Below are 14259 nucleotides of genomic sequence, written 5' to 3'. Positions count from 1 at the left end.
CATTGCCTAAGGCAATCGTTCTCAACTCTGGCTCAACAACAGAATCACCTGGGGTTTCTCTTTTAAATATTTATTTGGCTGCACTGCGTCTTAGTTGTGGCATGCGGGATCTTTAGTTTTGGCATGTGAGATCTAGCTCCCTGACCAGGGATTGAACTCAGGCCTCCTGCATTGGGAGTATTGTCTTTGCCACTGGACCACCGGGGAAATCCCTCACCTGGTGCTTTCTAAAAATGTCTATGCCCCAGCCTCACCTCTACAGATTCTGATTATTTGGTTTAGGGTGGGATACAGGTTGGTTTTTTTCTTAAAGCTTCCCAAATGATTTTAAAATGCAGTCAGTGTGGAGAAGTACTGGCCTCAGATAAAGGACAGGGGAGGGAAACAACTCTTGTGTAGCACCTCTACCTGCCAGGCCCTGAGCTAAGTGCTTTGCAGTTCAATTTACTTTCAGAACAATCTTATGAGTATAGTATGATATGACCCATTTTATAGACAAGGAGACTGAGGCTCAAGATTATTTTGATCAAGTCCTACAAGTTGCAGAGACAAAAGTTTACTCTGGCGTAAATATTGGATAAGACTTATCTGATGTTCCAGTGGTCTGGAATCTGCCTGCCAGTGCAGGGGACGCAGGTTTGATCCCTGATCCAGGAAGATTCCACTTGCCACAACAGAGCCTGCCAGCTGCAGCTGCTAGTAAAGCCTGTGCTCTAGAACCTGTGCTCCGAAACATGAAAATCCACTGCAATGAGAAGCCTGTGCACTGCAATAAATAGCAGCCTCTTGCTGTAACTAGAGAAACCCCACGTGCAGTAATGAAGAGCCAGCACAGCCAAAAATAAATACATAAATTCTGGGTAGCTGGGACTGGCGAGGCTAGGTCTGGAGGTTGGGCAGGTCTTTCCCACTGTTAGTAAAGTCAAAGACTTCAGAAAGACACATCCATTTTGGCTTTCTTTTGGCCACGCTGAGGCATGCAGGATCCTAGTTCCCTGACCAGGAATCGAACCTGTGCTCCTCAAATTGGAAGGAAGGAGTCTTAACCACTAGATGGCCAGGGAAGTCCCAATTTTGGGCTACTTTTAAAAGCATATGTCATAGTCTTGCCTTCAAACTGATTCTTCCATCATGGGCTTAAGAACCCATCAACTGAATCTATTACCTCTATTTGTCATAACAGACTAGGTTTTGCTGCTGTAACAAATACCTTCTGTTTAATATATAATGACTAGGACATCTCTGGTGGTCCAGTGGCTAAGACGCTGAGCTCCCAATGCTCAGAGTTGAAGGATCGGGACCGAGAGTTGAAGCAGGGGGCCAGGGTTCAATCCCCGGTTGGGGAACTAGATCCCACGTACCACAACTAGATTCTGCATGCCACATCTAAGACCCGGCGCAGCCAAATAACTAAATAAACAAATACTTTAAAGAATATATAATGACATTGATTATTTTTCAAGGTTTCTTGTAGTTTTTTGTGACTCTCTCGGGCAACTCCCACCAAATGGTGACTCAGGGATCCAGCCTGCTTCCTCTCTTTGGCTCGTGTATCACTTGGAATATACATCTTGTAAGGGGCTGAGGACAACAAAGGTCCATCTGGTCAAGGCTATGGTTTTTCCAGTGGTCATGTATGGATGTGAGAGTTGGACTGTGAAGAAAGCTGAGTGCCGAAAAATTGATGCTTTTGAACTGTGGTGTTGGAGAAGACTCTTGAGAGTCCCTTGGACTGCAAGGAGATCCAACCAGTCCATCCTAAAGGAGATCAGTCCTGGGTGTTCATTGGAAGGACTGACACTGAAGCTGAAACTCCAGTACACTTTGGCCACCTCGTGCGAAGAGTTGATTCATTGGAAAAGACCCTGATGCTGGGAGGGATTGGGGGCAGGAGGAGAAGGGGATGACAGAGTATGAGATGGCTGGATGGCATCACCGACTCGATGGACATGAGTTTGAGTAAACTCCGGGAGTTGGTGATGGACAGGGAGGCCTGGTGTGCTGTGATTCATGGGGTCGCAGAGTTGGACATGACTGAGCGAATGAACTGAACTGAACTGAACTGAATTGAAGGGGCTGAGGAAGAGGGAAGAGAGATACCCACCAGTTATTAAAAGCTTTGGTTTAGAAGCGACACATGGCACTTCTGTTTATGGTTCTTTGATCAGCCCTAGCACAGGAAATGTGGGGGAGCACAAGGACACTTTGGAGAGCAGCAAACTCCCTGCCATGTTACTGTAACGAAAGGCATCATGTTTGGAGAACATGTTCAAGAGGACGTTTGACTCCACAGGCTCTGCTTCTCCACTGCACAGTGAAGCCTATAGTCAGTCCTTCTATACCATGAATGATAAAGGCAAACACATATTCTTTAATGAGGTATAAGGCAACCAAGGTGTGTTAACTTGTAACTTTACCACTTTGCCCATTCTGTAGGGAGCAGGACATATCTCATTCTTTTTGTTTGTTTATTTTTAATCTATCCTAGTGCCTTATAGGTTTTAGGACACATAAGTATATAAATTTGGCAAATATTAACTGGACAAGACATACAGTCCCTGCCCTCATGACTACGATTAAAATAGCCCAATAAGGACTTCCCTGGTGGTCAGGTGGTTAAGAATCCACCTGCCAATGCAGGGGACATGGGTCAATTCCTGATCCTGGAAGATCCCACGTCACAGAGCAACTAAGCCCTTGCACCACAACCCCTGAGCCCACGTGCCACAACTACTGAAGCCCTCACGTCCTAGAGCCTGTGCCCTGCAAGTAGAGAAGCCACCACAATGAGAAGCCTCTGCTCGCTGCAACTAGAGCAAGCCCACACGCAGCAACAAAGACCCAGTGCAGCCAAAAATAACTAAAATGTTAAAAATCTTAATAATAACATCTTCAAGTTGTGTGCAACTACATTTGCAATGTAGTTTAACTATCACCATCTCATTTTAACAATGAATGATATAAATTGAAAATGTGATCAATTAGCTTGGACTTCACATTGTCAATTTTTCAGTTATTTTGTAGCTAGCTCAGGTATTTTGTAACTTACTTCCTGCTTACATATTTCTTTGCCTCCTGTTTCATAGCTGGATGAGGTATACAGTTTGCAGCCAGCAAAGTGATAAACTGCGAGGCTTATATAATGCATGTACCCAAAGGTTAAAATAGGTTAAGTATTTTTTTTTTCTGATTGCACAGATGGGATTTGCAGACTTTTAACAACTTTTTTGAGAAATATTTGCCCAAAGACAGTAGTGGGACAATATAACAATATATAAAATATGTGATTTTTCAGTTTAAGACACATAGGTTTTGTTTTCTGATCTTTCTTGCCTTTCATTAGATATTAACTTTCACACCTAGAGTAAGAATTATAGCTTAAAAGCAACTTTTACATTTTTATAAATATTTTTGCTGCCAAAGAAATATAATCATTTTACAGAAACTTAAAAAAAAAAAATAGAGGTAAGAATTCATTCATGTTTCTGCCTTCCTAACCACTATTAGCATCTGGTGTAATTCCAGATGAGCTATTTTCAGATGGAAAAAAAATGTGTTTAATTATCTCTGTTTATTCTCCTGCAAAGTTATTTGTTATAAGAATAATAGAAAACTGTCATTTTAGATAGACATTTTCATTTAGCTAATACTCTAGTGATTGTATTTCATGCAACAGCTGTGAGGTGAAGGTTCAGAAGAAACTACGGAATTCATCTGAGTGATGGTGGTAATTTACATTTTCTCCTTGGTGGGGTGGGCAAGGACTCTTAAGAAAAATTTAAGGAAGAAACAGAAAAGAGACATATGCTGTGGTCCTAAATATAAAATACGTAAACTGAATGAAAGAAATAATTACAGTATATAAGATTGGGGTAACTTATTTTTCTTCCTAAATAATTAAAGCAGGAACTAGAGTCTTTTTTGAGACCTTGATTTTCCTAAATATTCACCACAGTAAATAGCTATAATTAGGATTCATCACACGTAATCAGTTTCCAAATTATTTCATGAATACATTATCTATTGCAATGAGCACACCCCCTCCCCTTCTCCTCAAGTCAATCTTTAAGCCAGCTGAAGTTTCACAATAGGCCTTTAAACCAATGCTTGTAGCTCACAATGTCTGCATGTCCAGGGTACCCATGTTTGGCACTCTTTGATCCATTAAATGTTTTAGTCCCGTATCTTTTGGATGTTTAAATCATTTTGATTTGGCGTGTGCTCTGAAGGTAGTAGTATTCCAAGAGCCCTCTCACTGCATGTTAAGTGCTATTCTCTGACTCCCAGCCAGAGCTCGGATGTTGGCAGGGCTGACTGCTCAAATATAGTGATTTCAATTCCAACCTTTGCATACTAAAATTACATAGCCTAAACACAAAGCTTCCAGATTTTTTCTCTTAAAAACAGAGTAAAAACATAATTTAACATCGCTACAAGATAATTAAGACAATCTTTAAAATGGGAAAGAAACTGAAAAGGAAATGGTTAGGCTTTCACAAAAATATTGAGGAAATTAATGTTGGCTTGTGAGTTTGATAATTGTTGGGAAAACTAAAAAAATTTTATAACTATTGTTGGGGCATTTCGCATTTTTCTACTTTTATTTTGTAAAGGGAGCAAGTGTCTTAGGTTGCGTTCTTCCTAAAGCAGACATGGAATAAAGGATGTGAGGAAGTGATTATTTGGGAGGTACTGCCAAGAAGTACAGGCAAGGTAGCAAAGTGAAACAGAGAAAGAAAGGGAGTTCATAGTCAGTTTCAAGCCCATTACTGCTCTGAGACCTAGGGCTCAACCCTCATGGAGAACCTAAATGGTAGAACACACCTCAGAGTTGTCCTCCCATACGTGAGGGTGCTGGAATATTATTCATTGACTCCTGCCTATCTTTGTCTGAAAATGTTAGTTGCTCAGTGCACTCTTTGCAACCGCCATGGACTGCAGTCTGTCAGGCTCCTCTGTCCATGGACTTTTCCAGGCAAGAATACTGGAGGGGTTGCCATTTCCTTCTCCAGGGGATCTTCCAGACCCAGGGATTGAACCCGGGTCTCCTGCATTGCCGGCAGACTCTACCATCTGAACCACCAGGGAAGCCCCTGCCTTTGTCTGGGTGGCAGCTATTCCCAGGGATGCTAATGTCCTATTGTTTTCAGTCCACATCCAGCAAGGATCATGAGAACATCCTCAGGTGGGGCTACAGGCATTTGCAGACTGCCAACAATGGCACAAACCAGAATGTTGAATGCCAAGAGCCTACAAGGAGGGCACCTACAGTGTGCTCAGGGGAGGCGATTAAGAACATGGATTTCAATCACAGAGACCTAGTAGAGTCCTGCTTCTGCCACTTATCTGTGAAGCTGAGTAAATTAGCTAATCTCAGCCTCAATTTCTTTTTCTGACTATGCAAAGCTAAGACTGTACAATCATTAACTGGATGGGTTTCAGTTTCATGAGGATGCCCAATATGTGGACAACTATTAGCAAACTGCAGTAAAAAACTGTTCTTTTTATAACCTTGAAATGGGATAAATCTAACAGAAGCAGCTTCTAAAACTATGACTTTGTATTTTTTTTAAATTAGATGCTATTAGCTAGATTCCACTCTGCTTTTCTGAACTACAAGCTTTCACTCACAATAACCCCCAGAGGTCTCTATTTCTAATAACTTCATCTCTTCCTGTCCTGCTCCTTACTCTGCTCTGCTCCCTTCATCCACTATGTAATCATTAAGTCAAGTGATATTTAGTGTCAACTATGAACCTATTGTGTAAGTGCTAGATCTATAATGATAAAAATGAAACAAACTTAGCTCCTAACTTTAAAAAGCCTATGATCTTGTGGTGAGGTAAATATTAAATAAACATTAGAGAATACATAGTAAAATATTATGATCAGTGTCATGTAAGACTATTAGGGATTAAATGAGATGAATGTAAGGAACTGGATTTAGATTGAGAGGGAGTAACTTCTCTTAATTCGTTACTTTTATGCTGAAAATAAAGGATAGGAGTAGGAGTTCGATAGGCACTGGGGAGAGGAAGGGCATTCTAGACAAGGAACAATAACATGAAAAAGTCCAGAGGTAGAAAAAAAGAACTGAAAAAAGTCTAAGTGTGGCTAGAGTGTCATGAACCAGAAGAGTAGGGAGAGGAAGCTGAGAGATATGTGGGAGCTGTAACAAGGATCTGTAACGGGAAACAGTGAGTATGAGAAAATGGTGCTATCACACCTGAGTTCCTTCAAAGAATATTTTGGCTACTGAGTGGAGAATGGATGGCAGAGGGCAAACAGCAAAAAACGAACCAGTCAGGAGCTCTTGCTGCATTCCTCCTCCAGAGGATCTCCCCAACCTAGGGATTGAACCTGCATCTCTTAATGTCTCCTGCATGGCTGGCAGGTTCTTTACCACTAGCGCCACCGGGGAAGCCACAATGGAATTATCTTATTTAATATGCACTGTATTACTAAGCAAGGTCATACTAAGTCTTTACAAAAATGCCTCCTAGGTTGTTCTTTTGACTCTTCTGTCTCTAGCCGGTCATTTCTCTAGATCATCTAAGAAAAGATTTTAAGTCCATTTGGCCACGCCACCTGTGTGTTCAAGGACTCAGTGGTTCCTTCCTTTTTCAGCTTTTACTTCCTATAAGCAACAAGCAACAAGTCCTAGAGAAGACCCTAAGCATTAAAAACATTATTGTCCCTGAATCTTCCCATCATTAAGGTCACCTCACAGCCCCAAGATAGCCCCAAGATCCCAAAGAGGGGGATCTTCCAAAATATCTGACCAGTACTCCTCAAAGCCGTTAAGTCATAATAAACAAGCCATTACTGGATGGTCTTTTTCTTGTTGAGTTTTAAGACAGTATTATATTAAATTACATAATTATGTAATAATTGTAACATAGATACTATATGTAGAACCATGAACATTTTTAATTTTGATGAATTCGATTTTCCTTCAGTTGCTAGAGTATTTTTTGAGCCACATTTAAGAAATCATCATCAAATTTGAGGTCATGTTTTCATCTTAAGAATTTTACAGTTTTAGCTCTTAATTTAGGTCTTCTATCCATTTTGTGTTGTTTTATATATGGTGTGGGGTAGATGTCCAACCTCATCCCTTGGCATGTGAATATTGCTTTCCCAGCACCATCTGTTGAAGACACTATTCTCTTCCCATTGAATGGCCTGGTGCACCATTGTTAGAATCAACTGACCACAGATATACGCTTCTTTCTGAACTCTCAACTCTACTCCGTTGATCTGTACGTCGATCCTTTACGCCAATACCACACTGTCTTATTAACGTAACTTCCTGTAAAGTTTAGAATAAAAAAGTACGAGTCTTCCAACTTCCTCTTCTTTTTTCAAGATTGTTTTGGCTGTTCAGGGTCCCCTGCAGTTTCATTATGAATTTTGGATTGACTTTCCCATTTCTGCAAAAAGGCCATTGGGATTTTGAAAGGTATTGCACGGAATCTGCAGACTGTTTTGGGAAATACCATCATTTTAACATTAAGTCTTCCAATACAGGAGTACAGGATCTCTTTCCATTTACTTAGGTCTTATTTAATTTCTTTCAGCAACATTTTGTAGTTACCAGTGTACAAGTTTGCACCTCCTTGGTTAAATTTATTCCTAGGTGTCTTACTGACTTAGATGCTATTGTAAATAGAATTTATTTCTTAGTTTCCTTTTTTGTATCATTTGTTGCTAGTATACAGAAATACAACAGATTTCTATATTGATCTTCTATCCTGCAACTTTGCCAAATTTATTAGCTCTAACCAATATTTTGTGGATACTTTAGGGTTTTCCATATGTAAGATAACCTGTGAATACAGTTTTACTTCTTCCTTTTAAATTTGGATGCCTTCTGTTTCTTTTTCCTGTCCAAATTACTGATTATACTTTTATATATAAGTGTATATATATATTTATATATAATAGCCTGATTATATATAAATCTATAAAATACATATAAATTTACATATAATATATAAAATATAAGTATATAATATAAAATATAATACATAAACATAATATTATAACAGTTATATTTATAACATATATTATAAAATATAAAATATATATTTTATATGTCATAAAACAAAATGTATTATATAATATAAAAATTATATATAAATATAAATATATATAAATTTATATATATAATAGCCTGATTATACTTTTAAGCAAAAAAAAAAGAGAGAGAAAGACATTCTAGGTTTGCAATTTCAGCATGATTTTGAAAGCCTACATAGCAATGTAGATACATTATTGGCCAAGTGTATACACAGTATGTCATGCAAAGGACAGGAGCAGATTAGTCTTTGTAACTAAAGAATATATACATTCCAGTGTCAACAGCATTTTAAATTATGCACAGTAATAAAACAGATTTTTGCACTTGCTTCACACTGAATTATTTTTAGGATATTATAAAATAATTAAGAAATAGAACTGAGAAGCAATTTTTACCTTTACAATTTATTACAGAAGCTATACATACAAAATAAAATCCTAGTTACAAAAGATGAATCTAGAATAAGTTACAATAAATTTCACTAAAAATGAAGACGTGTGTGTGTGTGTGTGAGAATCCAGGAATATACATACACTTAAATATTTTCAGTGACTAGTATTCCATTATGCATTACAATAGATAGTATCTACTAATTAAGGTATCTGAAATACTGAGTTTTAGAAGGCTTTAAATAAAATATCCAGATAAAACAACAACAAAAAGCAGTTTAGCTCAGAAACTGTATTAGAATCCAGAATCTCTCACGAGATCATTATCCCCTATTACCCTCAAAAGAAGTTTTGCAAAGTAATACTAGAATGTCTCAAAGAAAAAGAAAATGGGGGAGGGGGAGAAATGCATGATGGTGAATGCTTTTATTGCTTTAAGAAATGCATTTTTGGTATCATTAATACAAAATTCATAATATTTACACTTATATAATTGTATACAAAAGGCATCTATAGAATACAACCTAAGAAGGGTATAAATAGCTTTCATATATAAAAATTTTGCATTGTTAAAAAGATATTTAACAAAGTAGTCGTTAATACATTTGTTGTATGTATAACCCATAAAAGTAAAACAAAAAATTTAAAATTTTTTATTAATCCAAATTAAATGATAAAAAATGTTTATCTAAAAAGCATTAATTTTGATAGTCAAGTACAGAACTGTGGTTTACCTAGAAGTTATTCAGGGGACCTCCTGCAAATCATGACTCAAGCATGAGCTTTTAAGTGAATCTGCAGAGGATGCTAAAGGCAGAAACGATGGCAAAGACACAATGGTTAACTAGTTTCTATCTAGTCTGACACAATAAACTATTTTTAGGAAGGATAAAATTAAAAGTGGTTAAAATAAAAACTATCAGTGTCACTAATTACTCCTAAATTTCCATAAACATTAATTATCAAAATAAACTTTATTAGGAGTTGGCCACACTTTACTGATAATAATAGCAATAGTATTACTACAATGACTTGTTCAATCAAAAATTTATCAGTTATCTCTGTAATTTATCTTACACATGTATATAAATACTAGAAAAGTTTAAATATTTTTAATTACTATTTTACTCCTTTCCTTAGAGATTCAGGATTTCATCTTGAAAAAATAAAAAATACTTGGTACCATGACATCATGATCTGGAACAACTGAAGTTTTCTACTTCTTGCTCCATTTTCTAGATAAAGGATAGGAGGGAAAAACAGTAAGTTTCAATGCAGAAAACACTAAAGAACATCACTCCACTGCTGGTTTTCTTTCAAAGCGAACAACCTTAAGGACATCATTACCCATGTATATAACTGAGAGAGAAACAAATTTTGCTCAGTATTTATGGCTATCACATAGACTGTTAACACTGATGGGACTTCATTATTTAAATCCCTTTTGAATTAAAGTCTGAGATGCTTCCATCTTACATTAAATTATATAGTTATTAACCAAGGCACTGGTGTACTTACAGATATTAACAGTTTATAGTACTACTGTTACATATATTTATGCTATATAGACACCACAGTATACTTTACTAGATATACTAAATACTATATATATTACATACTAGTAGGTATATAGTAGGTACGAGTTATGAGTTACGTGTGTGTGTATATATATATATGAAATACTATATAGGTATCAGTCAATATCTATTTTTTAAACATCAGTACTCGAATATCTACTATAAGGGCTTCCCTAGTAGCTCAGACGGTAAAGAATCCACCTAGCAGAGCGGGAGACCTGGGTTCGATCCCTGGGCTGGGAAGATCCCCTGGAGGAGAGCATGGCAACCCACTCCAGTATTCTTGCCTGGAGAATCTCATGGATGAGGAGCCTGGCAGGCTACAGTCCATGGGGTCACCAAGAGTCGGACACCACTGAGTGACTAAGCACACACATCCACTATAAAGCATATTAAATACAGACAAATAGGCCTAACTTCAGTCTATCTTAAAAATGAGCTATATATCTTCATTCATACACACACAAAACAGATTTTTCATAGTTTATAGATACTACGGTGTTCCACTCCTTATTAAAGAAACACAAGCTAATTTAGGTGCTAGATTTTAAAAAGTACAAAACATGGTTGTACCTAGAAATAATTCATAATCCCACACATTAAAAAATGGCATTTAGAAATTTTTATAATCAGTTAATTTCTCATATAGATGAGTTTACCTGAATAAGTGCTGTTTTGTCATAATCCCTGCGATGCTGATAAATACACTGGCTGATTACAGCATATAAATTTTCCAACTGAAAAATATTGTATTCTTGACTTTTTTTAACAACAATCTTCAAAAGATTCTAAAAGAAAATATAAGTGTTTACATATATGAGAGAAATTCCCAGAGACATTTTAATTTTGAAGATTTAGGGACATTTTTTAGCATATAAGCTACAGAGAAGGCAGATCAAGTCATCTGATAAGACACTGCGGTCTCTAACAGTGATTCTGATATGCAACTGCAAATTACCTTTATCAACATTCTATGACTCTGGCCTCTCATCCTAAAACTACAGCTGAGGAGGTTGCCAATTTCAATTACAGCCATCAATCTCTTCAGACAAGTTAAAAAATAATCTCAAACTAGACTAACAAGAAAAAAGGCACTTTTGTAGAATATTTTATGTCACTATGATTAATATATGCTAGAATTAATTGTTATGTGAAACAAAAATAGACAGGACATAAATGATGAACTACTGCACCACTTCAGGGCTCTTTTCTTCAAAAAAGGTTTTCCATCTGATCCGGGTTTTTTCTCATGACTGAAACGGACCTACTGAATTTCTGTGATTCCTCAAGTCTGGTCCTATCATGATATTCCACTGCCTTGTAGTCAACAAAAACATGCAATCATGGTTAAGTAAAAACCAACTAAAATGGTCATAGGTATGGTCATACAAACGATGTATGGGATAAGTGGTACAGACAAGTATTGATATGTTGAAAACAGTAACGCTAATACACTAGTCATCTTCAATCACTGCCTTAATGAAAGTTACCAAGTTTCATTGATAACGTCAAGCTATACCAAGTTTATCTTTCTATAAAATATATTTATTGCAAGCCAAATTGAAATAATGTACTATTACAATCCCGCTTTTGGTGAGTTGTTTCTAATTCAACAATGGAAGCACTGTGATTTTAATTTACATACTTTCAGTCGCTTATGGTCCACAATAAGTGAGGGTGTAGGCTGAGAAAGAATTGCCAAAGCCTTTTCAACACTGATGAGCTGCTGTTGCTCTACTTGGGAACGTCTAGCTCGAGTCATTCGCAGAACACACATTTCTAGAATGAAAAAATAACTATTTGTTTGTTTCACAGACATTTTATAATGCCTAAAATAAACATTAGGCTGATTAAGTAGCAGGGCATATTTACTTAAACACAAATCCCTGTTCTCATTTATTAACTCTACTGTAAGATTAAGATGCTACCATTTACACACTCAAAAATGAAGGACGGGGAATTGCCTGGCAGTGCAGTGGTAAGGTGGAGAAGGAAATTCAACTTACTCCAATATTCTTGCCTGGAGAAACCCATGGACAGAGGAGCCTAGCAGGCTATAGTCCATAGGGTCACAAAGACTGAGCATGCATGTATGTAAGCCAATGCTTAGGACTCTGAGCTTCCCCTGCAGGGGGCAGAGGTTCAGTCCCTAGTCACTGGGATTGAACTAAGATTCCTACATGCTGTGTAGCACGTTAAAAAAAAAAAAAATGAAGGATATTTAAGAGCTGGAAGGGGCTTCAGGACGGACTACTACACATAAGCTAACCTGGCCTACCGCCACAATTCAAGTTTTATCAGAACACCACCGCACCCACTTCACAGTAAGTGTGTCAATATGGCTTTTCCAGCAGGATTGAGTAGCTGTGACTATCTGGCCCTTCATCCCTGATCTAGAACAATCTACTTAACTAAGAGGCCAAAAAACAAGGCCAAAGAAAGGTGAAGAGGTTTTTCTAAGGTCAACATACCTAACTGTTCTAAGAGCCAGGACAAGAACCCAAATCTCCTGACAAGTATAAATAGGTGCCTGGTCTCACTAAATAGTGTTCTTTTAGAAAAGATAATGATAAATGAAAAATAAATGCTGAACTTAAATAGAACATACAAAATTTTATAGTCAGAGGATTAACATTTTAAATATTCACACTCAAAGGATATATCCTAAACCATTCTAAGATTACTCAAACACACTAGAACTCATTTCAAGGAAGTCCTCGAAAAAGATTAACCTCCAGCATATAAGCCACTGAAGGAAACCAGTCTCATTAACTTAGTCAATACTTGTTTTTGACCAAAACAAATTTTTGACCTCGTTACCCTTCTTTTTGCTTTGTAAGACTAAATGTTTGGCTTTTCCAAAAACCAAACAAATCTAAGGCCAAAGGTTCAAGAAGATGTCAACAGAAGACAATTCTAAATGAAAATCTTTGGGAGCAGGACCATTAGAATAAATACAGTATAAATGATCTGGGATTTCACCTACAATAGGGATAGAGGAATGATGGGGGTGAGTAACAGTTGTTTCACATCACTCAGCAAGAAATCACAGGAAACTGCTTATCCTGCTTAAAATGAGAGGGTATCCTGCCAGGTTTTAAAAATTGTATAGCCAAGCACTTTGCTACATGCTTTAGATGGATTACTTTATTCAATCCTCAGAATATCTTATTACCCAGCACTATCTACCCCCAATCGCACAAATGAGAAAACTGAGGTTGATGGGCAAGAATCTTAACCAAGGTCACAAGCTACTACGCAGTGGACTAGAGGCTCAAATCCAGGTCTGTTTGATGCTATCTTGTGCTTTTTAAAAAAATGTTTTAGTTATTTGGCTGCGCCAGGTCTTAGTTGTGGCTTGTGGGATCTTTCAGTTGTGGCATATGGGATCAGTTTCCTGTCCTGGGATCAAACCTGGGTTGCCTGTGTTGGGAACACAGTTTCAGCCACTGGACCACCAGGGAAGTCCCACTATAGTGTGCTTTTAACCACAGTCATTTACTGTTATTTAATAAAATAATGATATCTTATTACTATTTAATACTAATAATTTAATCTTATTATTATTTAATAAAATAATGCCACCTTCCCTAATTAACTCTTGTACTCTGAAAGACAAGGAAAAAGAGTAAACTGAGATGCAAATTAACTGTTAAAGAACCTTGAATGAAACATCTTTTAAAATTAGTAAGTTGCCTCACTGAGACTTACCTTTTGCTTCATTTTCATCAGAAATGTCTATTATCCGAGAGCTAGAAGCATCTCCATTACAAGCAATCTTATCTTTCCTCAATTCTGTACATGCTGTAGTCTTTCCAGATTCTTCAGGTTCATTCTCAATACAAGTATGTGAATTCTTATTTCCCAATTCTATTTTGCTTTCAGAGGCATTTTGCTGCTTTTCATTTTCCTCCATTGAAGACTCCCCTGTGTTTCCAGTCTCATTGTGGTCTACACTTGTATCTTGATTTTCCTCTGTATCACTCTCAATTCTGTCACCTGTGACATTTTGGCTGTCATCTTTTGCCTGTGAGATCTTCCTTCGTTTTGTTATGGTGCCCAAGTACCACTTTGATTTTTTGCGGATTTTTCTCTTCAACTGAGCTTCAAAGAATTTAAGAAAGAGAGTAAGAGAACACTCAACAACTTTTTAAAGTCTAAGTTAAGTGGAGGAAAAAATACCTCCTGAGATATTAAGAGGAAAATCTGA

At 37.2% G+C, this 14259-nt stretch overlaps 1 protein-coding gene across 1 annotated transcript in view; it reads right to left on the bottom strand.

Moving 5' to 3' along the window:
• Positions 1-8336: 8336 nt before the first annotated feature.
• Positions 8337-14259, bottom strand: part of ATAD2 (ATPase family AAA domain containing 2) — a 64263-nt gene continuing 58340 nt past the window's right edge. Inside the window, exons 25-28 of the mRNA XM_043879272.1 lie at positions 13761-14153; positions 11695-11828; positions 10709-10837; positions 8337-9707 (exon numbers count right to left, since the gene is read on the bottom strand). Of these exons, the coding sequence (XP_043735207.1) occupies positions 9663-9707; positions 10709-10837; positions 11695-11828; positions 13761-14153 (701 nt within the window). The 3' untranslated portion in view covers positions 8337-9662. The remainder of the gene's footprint in view (positions 9708-10708; positions 10838-11694; positions 11829-13760; positions 14154-14259) is intronic.

The sequence above is a fragment of the Cervus elaphus genome, chromosome 21, assembly GCF_910594005.1.
Source record: "Cervus elaphus chromosome 21, mCerEla1.1, whole genome shotgun sequence".
Taxonomy (NCBI): domain Eukaryota; kingdom Metazoa; phylum Chordata; class Mammalia; order Artiodactyla; family Cervidae; genus Cervus; species Cervus elaphus.
Note: the sequence above shows the minus strand (reverse complement) of the source record. Positions and strands in the feature narration are given on the sequence as shown.